Source organism: Rhinichthys klamathensis, unplaced genomic scaffold (genome assembly GCF_029890125.1).
Source record: "Rhinichthys klamathensis goyatoka isolate OS25496 unplaced genomic scaffold, OSU_Roscu_1.1 h1tg000121l_1, whole genome shotgun sequence".
NCBI classification, from domain to species: domain Eukaryota; kingdom Metazoa; phylum Chordata; class Actinopteri; order Cypriniformes; family Leuciscidae; genus Rhinichthys; species Rhinichthys klamathensis.
Window position 1 is genome coordinate 1,414,678 of NW_026606658.1, and position 15,940 is coordinate 1,430,617.

The window sequence follows — 15,940 nt, forward strand, 5'->3', positions numbered from 1 at the left end:
CGCATGATGTATTGACGAATTTGGAAGCGGAGAGGATGGAGAAAAACAAAACACCGGTCACGAATTAGAAGTCTAAAACGAGAATCTTTAAAGAGAAATGTCGGAGTAGTTTAAGTTTGTCGCCAAGCCCTGTTTGTTTGAACCACGAGAGGCGTCTACTCTCAGCTAAGCTTATGCTATACTGCTCTTATGCTAATGTTGCGTTCCAGGCAGGTTTTTGAGCACGTAAATCACGACTTCAAACCACGACTCACGACTTTGTAGTGTTCCAGGCCAGTCACGCCAAACTACCTGAGCGCAAGGAATTTTGGTAGCTAGATGTAAACAAACCATTGTTGTTTGGATGGTTTCGCGGGCTATATGACGTCAGAGCTCGTAACTGGGAGTATATCGATCTAGTACGAGTTCACGGGTGGGAAGTCACGGGTTTGACTGCCGTTTCAGTGCACTTTCACGGGTATAAGGTTGAAAAAACACGGGTTACAGGTTGCCTGGAACGCGGCATAAGTCCTATGTCATACGCCGTAACTCGACTCTCGTGAATGCTCGGATGGACGTTAACGGAAGCTAGTGATTACAGTTTATAAAGTTTTAATTATGGATATTTTTCTTACACAAACAAATCGCTTCTCTTCAAGGAGGCCTTTATTAACCCCATGGAGCCTTATGGATTACTTTTATGATGGATGGATGTTTTTTTTTTTTTTTTCAGTTAATATTTACTGCCATTTTAAAGCTTGGAAGAGCCAGGATATTTTGGCTCAGATTGTGTTTGGCTGAAAGAAGAACACTTTCAACACCGTTGAAAGGTCACACGTGTTCCAGTTCAAAAAGGTAGGGGGTTTTTTTTGTGTGGAAAATGGCCGATCGTTGCGCTAGATAAGACCCTTATTCCTCGACTGGGATCGTGTTGAGCTCTTTAAAGTTGCATTGAAACTGCAATTTGGACCTTCAAACCATTGAAGTTCACTATACTGTATGGAGAAAAATCCTGGAATGTTTTCCTCAAAAACCTTAATTTCTTTTCGTCTGAAGAAAGAAAGACATGAACATCTTGGATGACGTGGGGGTGAGTAAATTATCAGGAAATGTTAATTCTGAAGTGAACTAATCCTTTAAGTGAGCTGATAGCCATAGATGTCTATAATTCACGAATAACAAATGGAGTTTTCACAATAAAAACGATTTTTTTTTCTGATTGGTTTTAATCCAGAAGATGTGGGGGCAGGAATTCATTGCTCCCACTATGCTGGAGGGTACAAATAGTTATAGATCCAATTTCCTGCAGTGTGATTTGGAGCAGGAGACGGGATCTTTTTTGAGGCTGATGGTCTTATTTGGATTGGATGGAAAGGTTTCTAAGCAAGTGAATGTTTGAAGTGTATAGGATGTAAGAAAAAAATAAAAGTTTAGGTTTATTAGTCAAAATGGGGCAGGCAGTTGTGTGTGTACTGACAGGTAAGTGAACACTGTTTACATTTACAGTTAAGATTCTTCTTTTCCACGTTTGAGATAAAAGCAGTCAGGATGCTGTAGTTCAGAGCTCATTTAAAATGATGACACAGCTCCATGTTGTTAGAGGACAGACTTGTCTACTGTCACTGACAGTTAGGACAGTCTTGCTCTGCGTTCATCGCTCTTCACTTTGGTGACCTAAATCACATTTTCCCTTTAGCGTGGAGCGTATGATTTTTCAATGTTTCTTTTTTTGTTACAGTGCTTACAGTGCTCTTTATTCCAAATTTTCAAATTTTTCATTTTTCTTTTCTTTTACTTCTCCACATCATTAGAACATTTGCAAAAATAACTCGCGAAATTGCCTCATTAACGTAATTTCCAGAATTCATCTTAGAGGTCGGGAGTTTAAACTCTGGGAAAATTTTCAGTCCAATGATCTAGTAAGCGAATTCATTCAAACAATCAGTTCAAAACAGCGCGGATGAAGAAAACTAGGCTGGTTAGGCTACATCAGAGATGGCAGAGCGAATAAAGACTGCGTTTTCAGTGAATTATTCATTCCACAGTGTATTTCGCTTTAAAAGACAAGCTCTGTCATATTGACAGATATGTCATCTATCATATTGGAATTGCTCTTTATCTGTGACTGATTCTAAAGAGCACGAGCGCTTAACGCATCGCGCTGTGTGAAATACAGACTGAACGGAACGTCAAAACATCCCACCTCTGGCCTGATGATATGCAAACTGTTTGTCAGCTGGATAAAGCAAACCACCATCTCGCTAGTAAAGTTTTGGTGGATGAGAAATGCAGTCAAGGTAAAGACAAGCGAAGTCTCCGAGTGTCCATTATTGAAAAGACACCTAAATTTACCTTGAAAAAAGCTTGCAGAAAATACAGTTTTGTGAGAATCATCCTTCAATCTGATGATTTACTTTGCTGGATATATCAAATGATGACAAAATGAGAATGTGTTAAACAATATAAATCGTGTATGCTTAATTTAACCATAAGGGTGCGATTTAATCAATTAAAATTACAAAGGAGCAAGACCATTTAGGACTTTTCACTGTTTGTATCACTCCGCTTGTTTGCATCACTCCGCTTGTTTGCGTTAGCATGTTCCAAAAAAGGAAAGAGAGGAACATTTAGTTGCTTAAAGTTTATTCATGGAAATCATTCCTAATTTGGATTGGTAGGAATCCTGCATGGCTTATAAAAGACAGTGTTTTTCACAGGATTGAATAATGAGACCATCTGTAGACATATGGCTGATCTCATGAATGAGCTTCAATTAAAGGGATGGTTCTCTTATTCTCACCCACACACACATTTCCACAATAAACTGTCGTTTTATGGAAAAGAGCTGTGTAAAGATTCTGATATTCTTAGCATGCAGGCAGGCTCAGAATTGCATGAGCGTGAGTTAATAATGACAGAATTACCATATTTGAGCCCTTTAAGACTGTTTTGAACAGAGAAATACTTTTCTGACTTTTCAGTTCATATGCAAAAAAAGTAATTGTTATAACATAAATATTGTGCCGATGACAAAATAGACACGTAATGAAAGTTTTGTTACTCACTGGAAAAATATGACACAACCTACGTTGTGTTTGAGTACAAAACAATTGCCTGTTGAAAGTTTGAAATGAGTGCTTTCATGCCGTAACATCATCATGCCTCATACCTCTCTAATGGAGGGATCAGCAGCTGACTGATTTGTTTAAAACATCACATCATGTCCTGACTTTTATTTCCATCTGTTTTCCTAGAGTTACTGGGCTCCACAAAGAGGCTGAATGTGAACTACCAAGATCAAGATGGGTAAGTTTTCTCATTTTCCACTTGGTCAGTCCAAAATGTGAAGAACAAGGAAACTTGTATGCAATATCACATGAGCAGAAGTGGGATATGGCTCTATATCAGAACAGATGATATAAACAGGTGAATTCAGGGACACTTTTCCCCAGTTATCTCAAAGGAAAAAAGTATCCCAATCAACCTGAATTCACATTACATTTGGTGGGTTGTTTGGTGAGTCATCCAAGTCTTCCCCCTTTAGAGTTTAATATTTATGTAGTAAACTCTCTTGACTGAAATGTATGAATTTTTCATGTTTATAACTGCTGAGGAGCAGATTGAAGCAAACGGAGCGCATCAGACACAAAAGCTTTAATCACATGTGCAAGGTTTATGTGCACCTTTGGCTGATCAGAACATTGCGTGTGGTTTAACACTGAAAATGTGCTGTTCTATCATGTCGACATCCTTCTTTTTTACAAGAAGGTGGTCTATGCTTTCTGACGCTGTGACTAGTCAACCCATAAAACAATATTATTAATAATTCAAAAAACACCTGCCAAACTAGACTCAACATACATGAACAAACATATATTATATTATTTTACTTGGCTATTGTTTTTTTTAGTATATTGACACTCTTTGCCAATCTGTGCATCATTTCCCCACTCATGAAATGCGTCCTCATCCGTCCCTAAAGCAGTAATGAAGTTATCAAGAACATTAATTAATTAAACCTAGACGAATATGTTACCTGCAGGGGATAACTGAATATTTGACTCATCCACCAATTATAATTTCCTCTTTGTAGAGTCTTCTGAGTTTACAATATTGTTCCCCGTAAAATAATTGGTGAAGAAAGATAAAACACTTGGCATTAAGCTGAGCTTAATTACTCATTACAAAATTATCCATACATATAATTGTGTGTGTGTGTTTTAATCAATGAATGATTTAAAGTAATGATTAAAAAAGTAATTTTTTTGTATTACCTTTTTTTTTTGTTTTTTTTGCCAGTCCTGCATTAGATTATAGCAATATAGGGCCTTATTTTAATGATCTAAGCCCAAAGCACACTTAGTGAGTAATGGGTGTGTTTTGGGCGTAACGTGCAATAAACCAATCAGAGTCTCATCTCCCATTCCCTTTAAAAGCCAGTTGCGCTCGCACCATAGCGGATTCGCTATTTACATGGGGAATTTGCAAGCGGAAAAACTGAACGCTTCTCTAACGAGGAAACGGATCTGCTTGTGCGCGAGGTTAAAGTGCGCGAGTTGTGTACCCGCCTATAGGCGCATATTACAAACGCGCTCTTTAAATAAAAAAAAAAATATTAAACCAGGTTTCAGTTGGTAAATGGCACAGTCTATTTCAGTTGCCTCAAAATAGCAACAAGCCTTGTTTTCAGACCAGCACACCCATGCGCGCACAAATAGGCGCAAATGTATTTGCCATTTAAACAACGTGGCGCGGGACGTGAGAATGATAACTGCGTCGGGCTGAAACTAGCAAAACACACTTGCGTCACGCCTGGCGCTGCATTGGGCCGGGTGTATGATAGGGCCCATACATCGGCTGTGCACTGTACATCAGATTGCATTAAAAAATAAAAACAGAGGGAAGTACTGGATTTGAAATTGTTCACACAATACAAAATGTCTGGCATTACTTCAGTTAAGATTTTTAAACAGGATGTATTATGCGTTTAATTCTTAAAATACAAATTCCTATTATATTAACCTATGTTTGTTTACTGCATGCCCCGCAGAGTCGCAGACACATATTAAAATTATACTCCATGTCTTGACTTGTGTTTGTTTGTGTTTTCACTGTGTTTGCATATATTCTATCCAAACATTGTGTTGTAACACCTTTGTGCGTAAACAGGAAAAAGAAAGTGCATAGATGCTTGTCTAAGAGATAAAAATGTAATTCTTCTGTTGTTTCTCCTCAATATATGAGACAAACTTACATGTATCGTAGGTTTTCTTTAAACCATAGCATTTGATGGTTAGTCAAAAGCAACGTGACATGGTTTGACTCGTTTTCTCATGACTCTTCCCATGATTCCTTTGCTTTAAGCTACCATCACTGTTTGAAATCAAAGCTTAGACTGTTGAGGGAGCCACAGACTCAAAGCTCTGATCACTCTTAAAAATTCTGGACTGTGGCTCTGGGAAATGTTGTCTGGAGATGAAACCGCTACGTGTATACTTGTGTGCATTTGAGATCACAACCAATGTACATTAAAGGAAGAAAAAGATTTTGTATTTGATGATAATGATTGGGTTGAATGAACAGCTAGACGCCCTAAGGTATTGTTGACATAAGTCACAGATCAAGACAAAGATTTTTGTCTTAATTGTCCTTGGTAAAACTTTTGTTTGGCCAACTTGAATTAGTTTGTTCACTGAATTTCTCATTCAACCAGTAAATTCCTGTCAAGGCAACTACATATTACATATGGCAAAAATATCATATCACGATTTTATTTCAGGAAAATTAATTATCACTATTTTGCAAGTGACAGCATTACAGCCAAACTAAAGTCTAGGTGTATTTAGCAGTAGCGTTGAAGAAAGTAATTAAGTGAACAAATATGAAATAAAAACATAGACTTCACTAAATTATACATTGATTCTTATTAAAGCTACTATTAAAGTTCTCAGTCAGTAAATGATTTTCTCTTTGTGTTTTGTTTTATTAACATTAGAGATGGTTCCCCTCAAAATGAATTAACTCTCTCAAGTTTAACCCGTAATAAGTTTCTTTCTTCTGTTGAAAATAAAAGTTATTTTGAAGAATGTGGGTAACCAAACAGTTGCTACTCCCCAGGTGTATATTTTTTTTTTTCTCCTATGAAAGTCAATGGGGACCAGCAACTGTTTATTCCCACATTCTTCAAAATATCTTCTTTTGTGTTCAGCACAAGAAAGAAACGAATACAGGTTTGGAACAACATTAGAGAGTAAATAATGACATCATTTTATTTTTTTGGTGAACCTATCCCTTTAAGGACAAGTTTACTATTAGGCTCATGTTTACTAAAGCTACTATCGCTTTAAGACCGGCACACGACGGATCTAATATGAAGTACACTCTGCAATCTCTGCCAGTAAAAGTATTAAAATTCATCCCTTTTTTAAATGCATGTTGTTGATCTTATTGTGATCGATTAAACTATGCATACATTTATTATTATTTTATTTTTTTGACAGTAATTTAATCAAAATATCCTAACTCGATCTTCTATCATAACTACTTCTTTTTGGTGAAAAATGCCGAAATTCCAGTCATTTGGTTTGCTTAAACCTCACCCCTTTCTTAAAATTGACTGCAAGTTTGCATCTTCCTCCATCCAATCAATAACTGATGATTAAACCCAAATCCCCACACTACATTTTTTTTCTTCCTTTTTCGGCAAGGCAAGGCAAGTTTATTTATATAGCACATTTCATACACAATGGTAATTCAAAGTGCTTTACATAGAGAAAATTAAAATAATCAAAAGAAAAGGAATAATTAAAACAGTTTGGAATAAAAAATAAAATAAAATACAGTACAAACAGTCGGACGAACAGTGGCACAGTGCTCATTCAGTAAATGCACAGCTAAACAGATGTGTTTTGAGTCTGGATTTGAATGTGACTAGGAGCACATCTGATCTCCTCTGGAAGCTGGTTCCAGCAGCGGCTGGCATAATAGCTAAAAGCAGACTCTCCATGCTTAGAGTGAACCCTTTGTATTACTAGCTGATGTGATCCTAATGATCTGAGTGATCTGTTGGGTTTATATTCAGTGAGCATATCTGCAATATATTGAGGTCCTAGCCCATTGAATGATTTATATACCAGTAATAATACTTTAAAATCAATCCTAAATGTAACTGGGAGCCAGTGTAAAGACTTGAGGACTGGTGTGATATGTTCATATTTTCTGGTTCTGCTCAGAAGCCTGGCAGCAGCGTTCTGTATGAGCTGCAACTGTCTTATGGTCTTTTTAGGAAGTCCATTACAATAATCCACCCTGCTGGTGATGAAAGCATGCACAAGTTTCTCTAAATCTTGACTGGAAACAAAGCATCTAATTCTTGCAATATTTTTCAGATGATAGTATGCTGATTTAGTTATTGCTTTGACATGACTACTGAAACTAAGGTCTGACTCTAGAGACACACCAAGATTCCTGACTTGATTTTTAGTTGTTTGACCCTAGAATGAAGGTATGCGTTGCGTTCACCTTGAGAACTTCATCTTTGTTTCCAAACGCAATGACTTCAGTTTTTTTCAAAGAAAGTTTTGGCACATCCAACTGTTTACTTCACAATGCATTGGCACAGGGAGTCAATGGGGCTGTAATCGTTAGGCGATAGGGCTAAGTAGAGCTGTGTGTCGTCTGCATAGCTGTGGTATTTGGTTCTTTCTCATTATTTGGCTCATTGGGAGGTATATACAGGTTGAATAGGAGTGGCGCAAGAATTGAGCCTTGAAGGACTCCGCATGTCATGGATGTCCACTCAGACTTATGGTCTCCTATACTCACATAATAACATCTCCCTTCTTAGTATGACCTGAACCATTTTAGGACTATCGCAGAAAGCCCCACCCAGTTTTCCAGCCTGTCAAGAAGTATGTTATGATCGTCAGTGTCAAATGCAGGACTAAGGTCGAGTAGTACCAGCACTGATAATTTGGCTGTATCAGTATTTAAGCAAATATCGTTTATTATCTTTATGAGAGCTGTTTTGCTGTCTTCAGCTGATTGAAGACAACTTTTTCAATGATCTTGCAGAAAGGAAAATTTGAGATTGTCTATAGTTGCTTAATGTGGTCATATCCAGATTGCTCTTTTTCAGGAGGGGCTTGACAACTGCAGTTTTCAGGGAGTTTGGAACACTCCCACTTTCCGACTTTCACTGGAGCAATTTCATCAATTACACTTTTAACTTAAAAACAAAGATAAATAGAAAACTCTGATGTACATCACTCTACAGAAGAAAAGATCGTCCGCTACTTGTTACATAATACATCGCTTTAATAATCAAATTGAATAAACTCAACAACCTCAGTCAACAAATATAATTGAGTAAAACATATTTTTAGTATTTTCAATTAACAAATGCCCAACAGTGATGGTTAAAACAACATAAACTAATCTGATAAAAAAAAAAAAAAAACCTGTCATGCTGCAGTGCATACGGGGAGCTCGCAGTTCAGCTCAGATTTGTTCAAACTCTCTTAGGCTATTCATTTGGTTAACATGTTTTTTTAATGTAATTCTCATTTCTTGTGTCTGTGACTCACTAAGCCCTGTATGCTGGGCAGAATCTAATTGCTTTTGTACAGTGTCTTCACAGGTTGAATCTGTTGTTGAATCTAGGTGTCCCATTAGTCTTGAGAGACGATAGTTGAAAGCGTATCTCGATGAAATTGAGGGCCTCACATTAGCATGACTGCTAGTTTGCGCTTTCAAGAGCAGCAGGGGAAGAACTTTGCAACCGGCTCCTGAGGGACTTGCAACTGAGGTGGAGGAAAAACAGTTCATTATTCATCACTGCTACTGGCGCTGTTCGCTTCTTTCTTTCTTTCTTTCTTTCTTTCTTTCTTTCTTTCTTTCTTTCTTTCTTTCTTTCTTTCTTTCTTTCTTTCTTTCTTTCTTTCTTTCTTTCTCTTTCTTTCTTTCTTTCTTTCTTTCTTTCTTTCTTTCTTTCTTTCTTTCTTTCTTTCTTTCTTTCTTTCTTTTTTTTTCTCTTTCTTTCTTTCTTTCACACACACACACACACACACACACACACACACACACACACACACACACACACACACACACACACACACACACACACACACACACACACACACACACACACAATAATTTGTCAAAGCCAGGCAGGATATTTTTAACATGTACAGTAGCTTTCGTAGGGTGACACTAGTGTGTAAGAGGTGTTCCTTGTGGATGTGTTTAAGAAATCTGGATCAGACAGTTTGTGCTGAACCATAGACTGAACACAGCATTCTTCAGATATGTGCCATATTAATCATTAGTGTTGTTCTCTCTCAACATCGGAAACTGGTGAACATTAGCTGTAGGGTGCTTTTTTGCAATCTTTTATTTGTTAGTTTAACAAAAGTCATGCCCTCGAATGATTTTAACCGAGTCCCTGTTGAAGTTATGAGGAGCAGGGTATAAGATAAAGGGGCTTGTAGGAGCACTGCACCAGTGCAATGAAGGAGAAAACAGAAATAATAAAATGGGTTCAGAAAAACTTAACCTAACCAGGTGGGAAAACCTTTAAAGTGATAGTTTACCCAAAAGTGAAAATTCTGTCATTAATTACTCACCCTCCAAATCGGAACACAAATTATGATCTTTTTGATAAAATCTGAGAGCTTTCTGTGCCTCTGTTGACAGCTATGCAACTGAAACTTTGACACTTAAAAATGTTTATAAAGAGATTGTAAAAATAATCCATATGAGTTGAGAGGTTTAAGCCAAAATTCTCTGAAGAAACACGATCGTTTTATATGATGAACAGATTGAATTTAGGCTTTTATTCACATATATAAACATTCATCAACTCGTATATCAGTTGTGGTAACAGAAGCTCAAGCATATTCGTTTGACGTGCGAGAGCCAATGAGGTTTGTTCTTGTGTTTCGCAACACGTTTGAGCTTCCGCAAGAGGTTTTGTTCTCGAGCGTCAAGCAGGTTCGGTTGAGCTTCTCTTTGTTCACTGATCAATGTTTATATGTGAATAAAAGCCTAAATCCAAGCCAAAAAAAGCCAAAGAATCAGTTGCGTAGCTGTCAGAAAGCTCTCAGATTTCATCAAAAAGATCTTCATTTGTGTTCCGAAGATGAACGAAAGTCTTAAGGGTTTGGAACGACATGAGGGTGAGTAATTAATGACAGAATTTTCACTTTTGGGTGAACTAACTGTTTAAAAGTAATTTGTATGTCCACACTGAATGAGAAAAGTTGGTGTTTAATGTAAAGTTAAGAGGGACATAATATTCATCACATAGTTATCATCACTTTAAGTACTTTCTTACTTACAACATACTTATTTAAAGCAAAATATAACCATGGTTCAGACTTCAAGAGGACAACCCTGAATGCCTATACAGTATCTTTTCTCAGTCAAATGGCCTTCTTCTATATATAAATGTAAAAATATTAATAGCCTGATAAAACATCTAATCTTACCCTTTAGTATTCATATCCAATTGGTCTCAACTGATGAAATATTTAAATATAAAATTTTGACTTCACTGCTTTGGCTCTCGGGGCCAAATATCCTCATCTTTGATGACTATTTTGACTGTTAGGTTTTTTTTTCTTTACAAGCACTACTGCTGGCCAGATGGAAATTTATAACTATTCCAAAAAAGTTATATCTCTGTCAATCATTGCAGTTTTGGATTCAATTGTGCATTTAAATACAGTTGTAAATCCAGAAACTTTGCAGTGTACTGAGCAGCATGAAAAACAAAACTTTTATTCAAATTGTATACGAGTTATAAACAGAAAGTGAGCAAAGAGCGCTTCCTTTATAATCACTGAAGCGGTCAATCACTTAGGCTATACGTTCAGCACCTGCTCACTGAGATCTACACCCGTGAATACTCCCTCTATAATCAAAAAAGCTATCTACACGGTCCAATGAATCTCTTATTTACATTGTGTTTACACTTTGTTGGGAATATGAAAGGATTTACGAGCATGCAGAGGTCTAAATTGTGCAGTGAACGAAAACCGAGAGGTTTTGAGCGGTGTTGAGCGGATTTCGTTCTCGCACTCAACAGATATGTCTGTGATTGGCTACAATGATCAACACTTCAAAAACAGATACTCACAGGAGTGTTTGAAAGCAGCATCTATTAGCGGGTACCAAATATACCTGGTAATCGATACTACAGGCACTGCAGAAATGCTGGTATAATCACATTTTTTAAATTTCAGACAATCCAATCAATGACAATCCTTATTGGCACTTATATAAAACTTATAAATAGTTCATAATTAACAACTTTGGAAATTTCAATCGTATGCTGATCGCTCAACTTATGTTCTTAATTTCATCAATCCATTCACTGTACTCTGTGAACTCTGTTAGGGCCCTTTATTCTCCTGTATTTTAGGTGTTTTTGGTCAAATGGGGTTGTGTGACAAGTGCACTGTAAAATGCATAAATGTCTCATCCATCATTAAACATAAGTCAGAGGGATTTTGATGCTGAGCTACTCTTATGGACTGGAAAGGAATGTCTCTAAACAGATCCTTCAAACTTTGAATAAATACTGAGTAACTTTAATTGGAGCATCATTTTAACCGGTGCACACTGACATCGAACGACAGCATATAGTATAAAGCAAAAGCTAGCTTCTAGTGAAAACAGAGACATTTCCTCTCTGAGACCAGTAGGTCTAAAGAAATCTTGGTATTCAGTTCCTGTGATACATTTTTAATACAAATGATATATGTATCTTTCTCAGACAGACATGCTTTGTTGGGATTTGCACAGTTCCACCAGATTCAGTTTTAACCCTAGAAAAAATCTGAGTCTGCAAGGAAAAGTCATCTTAAACTAGAGAGCCAATTATACACTTATTAGCTGCACTGACACATTTGAATAGCCGTTCCTAGAACTTTGCCTACTACATTGCATTTACTTGTCTATAGGACAGTATGTGGTCAAGTACACTTGGCATCAGATTTAAGAAATGATAATCCTTTAATTCAGCTCTTCCACTTATAACAATCCTTTTGATGTATCATATATCTGTAGATCTGTCCCGACTTTTGAACAGCCCAATATTTATTACATGTGTTTGGTCCATAATTTATGGTGACGGAGTAGATTTATTTGGCCTAATCCGCATAGGTTGAGTTCAGTACTTTTAAAGTATGTTAAGAAATGTTCTTTTATTCATTTTCCAGTCATCAATTCCCTCAAACACATGCATGTTTTAGAAGCTGGACCATGCCCTGTCATAAAGCGGCTGTGAAAGCAGAGATCTAACTGCTAATTGGGCAGTGCGCTCTTGCTGTGCCGTCAGGACTGATCTCAGTGCTGTACTCAATTGAACTCTGTGACAAAAACTGTCCCAGACTGGCCAACATTTCCCTCTTTCACACCAGATGGATTATTGTTCTGCTAAATGAGATGTATTTTTGTCATGTTCTGTTTGTAAAATGAATTAAGGCCTTTTCTAAGATATTGATTCAGTGTGGTTCATCAGGGCATAAAAATACACCATATTTTTGATGTTTACAGTTTGTATTTTCTTAATTAAATCTGAGGAGTTGCTACTTGGCCAAATGCTTTAAAGGTGCAATGTGTAAAAATGTTGTGTATCTATTAACAAAAATGCAATATGACATCCATAACTATGGTTTCAGTGGTGTATAAAGAACTTACTTAAACCGTAATGTTTTTATTACCTTAGAATGAGACATTTATATAACCGCGGGCACCCCCTTCTATGAAGGTCGACATATTGTGACATCATGTTTCTACCGTAGCCGACAGCGAACAAACAGCGCTACAAAGCGCGTTTCGTCACTACCTTGAAAGAGAAGCCGCAGAAAGCTAGAAGCTAGCCATAAACACCGTGAGTAGTGACTTTTCCCTTGTCAGTGGTGTAAAATATGCAGTTGGATTGTTTCATGTAACTTAGTTCTTCTCCCTCGCTGTGTTATGGCTTTGCTATGTGGGGATAAATGAGCTGTTTCCGTTCGTGAGACAGCTGATTAGTAGTCTTATCATTGACCGTAAAACAGTATGTTACAGGAATCACCAACCAGTCGATCTTGGAAGCATTTTAAGTCGATCGCAAAGAGTTTTCAAAATCAGAGAAAAAAAAACTATTGTGTGTAGTAAATGGTGTCTAGGGGGTGCGGAGGCGCGCGCACTGTTACAATCATGTCATTTTTGGGCTCATGCGGACGCGTCCAGTATAAACAAGGCTTTACGCTTTAACCAGCTCAGCCACAGTAACAGCTCATATTTAGCCAGCTAAACTTTTACTACCCTGTTAGAAAAAATATATAGTTGCATAGTTTCATGTGGTTCTTCTCCCTCGCTGTATTATGGGTTTGCTATGTGGGGAGAAATGTGCTGGTTACGTTTGTGAGACAATGATTACTATTATTATATTATTAGGACCCTTGATCCTCACCTGACTATGGGTTTGTAAACTTTATCCATGATGTGGTTTATAATGGACTGTGGTACAGAAACAGTGACAATGTTACACACTCGTGGCTTACTCTGTCTCAGACGACGATATGTTTGTCCAGTTTTAGCCACCGTAGCTTCTTCGAAAGGGAGGGGGGAGCAGTGGGCTGAGCCCTTAGTGCAACTCGCAACCGAACCGCTAGATGTCGCTAAAAAATACACACTGCCCCTTTAATTTAACCAATAAACATATCAGTTCAGAGATCTTAAGTAGCTTTTAACAGTTTCCAAGAAATTTGTGTAGGTTTCAGGACTTTTTCCTGATTTTCCGTTCTTCAGTTTTTCAGCTCTTCATCATGCGGCTCTCACTGGCACCGCTGACCTCTTGTCTCTGCTGTTGGAGGCACAGGCCACTGTGGACATCAAAGACAGTAACGGTGAGATTTTTTCCCATATCAACACTTTCCACCAAAAAAACTAAAATAAACATTATTAAAGGGGTCATATAATGCCATTTTTGTACAAGCTAGTATGATTCCTTAGGGTATAAATTAAAAGTTTGTAATATACTTTAATTACAAATTCTCATTAGTATTGTAAGAAAACACTTATTTTACTTGGTCAAAAATAGCTCTGTTTTCAGCACGCCGTTTCAGTGCATATGACTTTAAATGATAATGAGCTTTGCTCACCCCACCTCTCTGTTCTGTGCGTACACCGTTTGTAACACAATAACACAATAACCATAACGCGTTGTTCATTATAAACGTGGGATTATGAATTATATTGAGAACATCATACATAGAAAACATGCCGTAATGTACCCTAAGTGTAAACCTTAGACGCATTCATTGTGAAGCGTGCAGCTAGCGATTTGCAAAGATTAAAGCTCCAGTCCGTAACTTTTTTAAGTTAAAAATAATCCAAAATAATTATATTAAAAAAAAACTTATTCTGCCAGTGGTCAAAACTATCTGCTTGCCATAGCTAGATTCAAAACGGTTAGCTTGTAATAATGATTTTAATTCCAGTGGTACTGGTGGGTTTCCGCGGGAAATTCGAGCATGTCTTTGCGTCATTACGTCACACCCGTACACATAAAGAAGGAGTTTCGGCTATAGCCGGCTATACTGCGCGTGACGAGATGTTTAGATGTATAGGCTTTTCTCGCAGCACTTGACATGATTAAACTTATGGCATCCAGAAAGATCCAAACAACAATCATCAGTGTCAACTGGAGATTCAGCAGTTATAAAACCCAAAAGACTTCGTACTTCGGATTTAAGGTGGCTAGAGAAAGAGAAAGAAACCGTCTCATGCGAACACAAGGATTTAAACATCGGCGGGGCTTTTGAAAAGTGCTTGAACTCCGTGTTTTGAAGGGGTTCAAAACGGAAGAAGAGACGGCTTTTTTCTGCTGAACAAGTAAGACATTTCAATAGTTCAATCGTGTAACAGTACGTTTTCTTAATTCACACAGTTATGGAGTTTCCTTTGTTGTGCCTTTCTCGTTTTGCTAGTATGGAGAATATGAATTCTGAACTACACAGGTAGCTGCTAACCATAAAACACATTAAATTTAACATTAGTCACGCAATGCTGATGTTGTTAACATGAACAATTTGAGAACAAAGTAGGCTATAATTTGCACGGTTGCTGTAAATCACGTTGATTAAATCTAACGAAGCTTATCATGTCGAATGCTTTTTCCCCCTTAGTTGGTCAGAACAAAAATGGATTTTACTTACTTGTTCAGAAGACATTTTCTTATGAAAATTCTTATGTTGGTCAAACTTTCAAAAAGTGAATCTGTGATTCTGTATGACATTATATCCACACAGCGCGGTGACTGACAGCAGCACTCGCCTCAAAGCACTGTGTTCTTCCGCGCTGTTTCATGCCGATTTACAACCCACGTAAAGATAATAATTCCGCGAATCACTGCAGTTACAGATTTCGAACAGCGAGATGGCGACAAAGAGGAAAAGTTCCGGACTGCAGCTTTAATATAAATATTAATATAAAGTTTAATAAAACGTTACACTCACTTCAGTTGTTCTAGAGGTTCAGCAGGAACACGAATAGTTGGTACCGATCCTTTATTCAGGTGCAGCTTCTTAGCAAAACCAGCTCATACTGACCATCGTTTATAAAGCAGTCTGGTGAGAAATGATTCGCGCAAACATGAAAGCATTGACGTTGCTCGTGGGGAATATTCCCTTCGAAAACAAACTCAGCCACTGCGTCTTCAGCGGTTCGGATTTAGGAACATTAAAATGACCGCTGTGTTCGTTATTACACCCAAGAACAGAACACCACAATCGCTTAGACGCCATTCTGCTCATAGACAGTGCTCCAGCATATCAACAATGACCGCGCCGGTCCGCGCAGACTATGATTGACAGCTCTCACGAGCGAGGGCGGGTCTGTGTTGAAACGATGCTGTCAATCAACAATCGTGGGAGGGGCATCCGAGCGTGTAACGTCACAAAATCGAACG

General features: G+C 37.7%; 1 protein-coding gene across 3 annotated transcripts in view; it reads left to right on the forward strand.

Annotated features, from left to right (window-relative positions):
* Nucleotides 1-15,940, forward strand: part of caskin2 (CASK interacting protein 2) — a 57,194-nt gene that overhangs the window by 12,133 nt on the left and 29,121 nt on the right. For 2 of the 3 annotated variants that reach the window (XM_056255467.1, XM_056255468.1), the window contains exons 3-4: nt 3,234-3,285; nt 13,780-13,877. In XM_056255467.1, the coding sequence (XP_056111442.1) occupies nt 3,234-3,285; nt 13,780-13,877 (150 nt within the window). Of the gene's footprint in view, nt 1-1,355; nt 1,459-3,233; nt 3,286-13,779; nt 13,878-15,940 lie in introns of those variants that run through there. The other variant, XM_056255470.1, reaches the window with a different exon arrangement.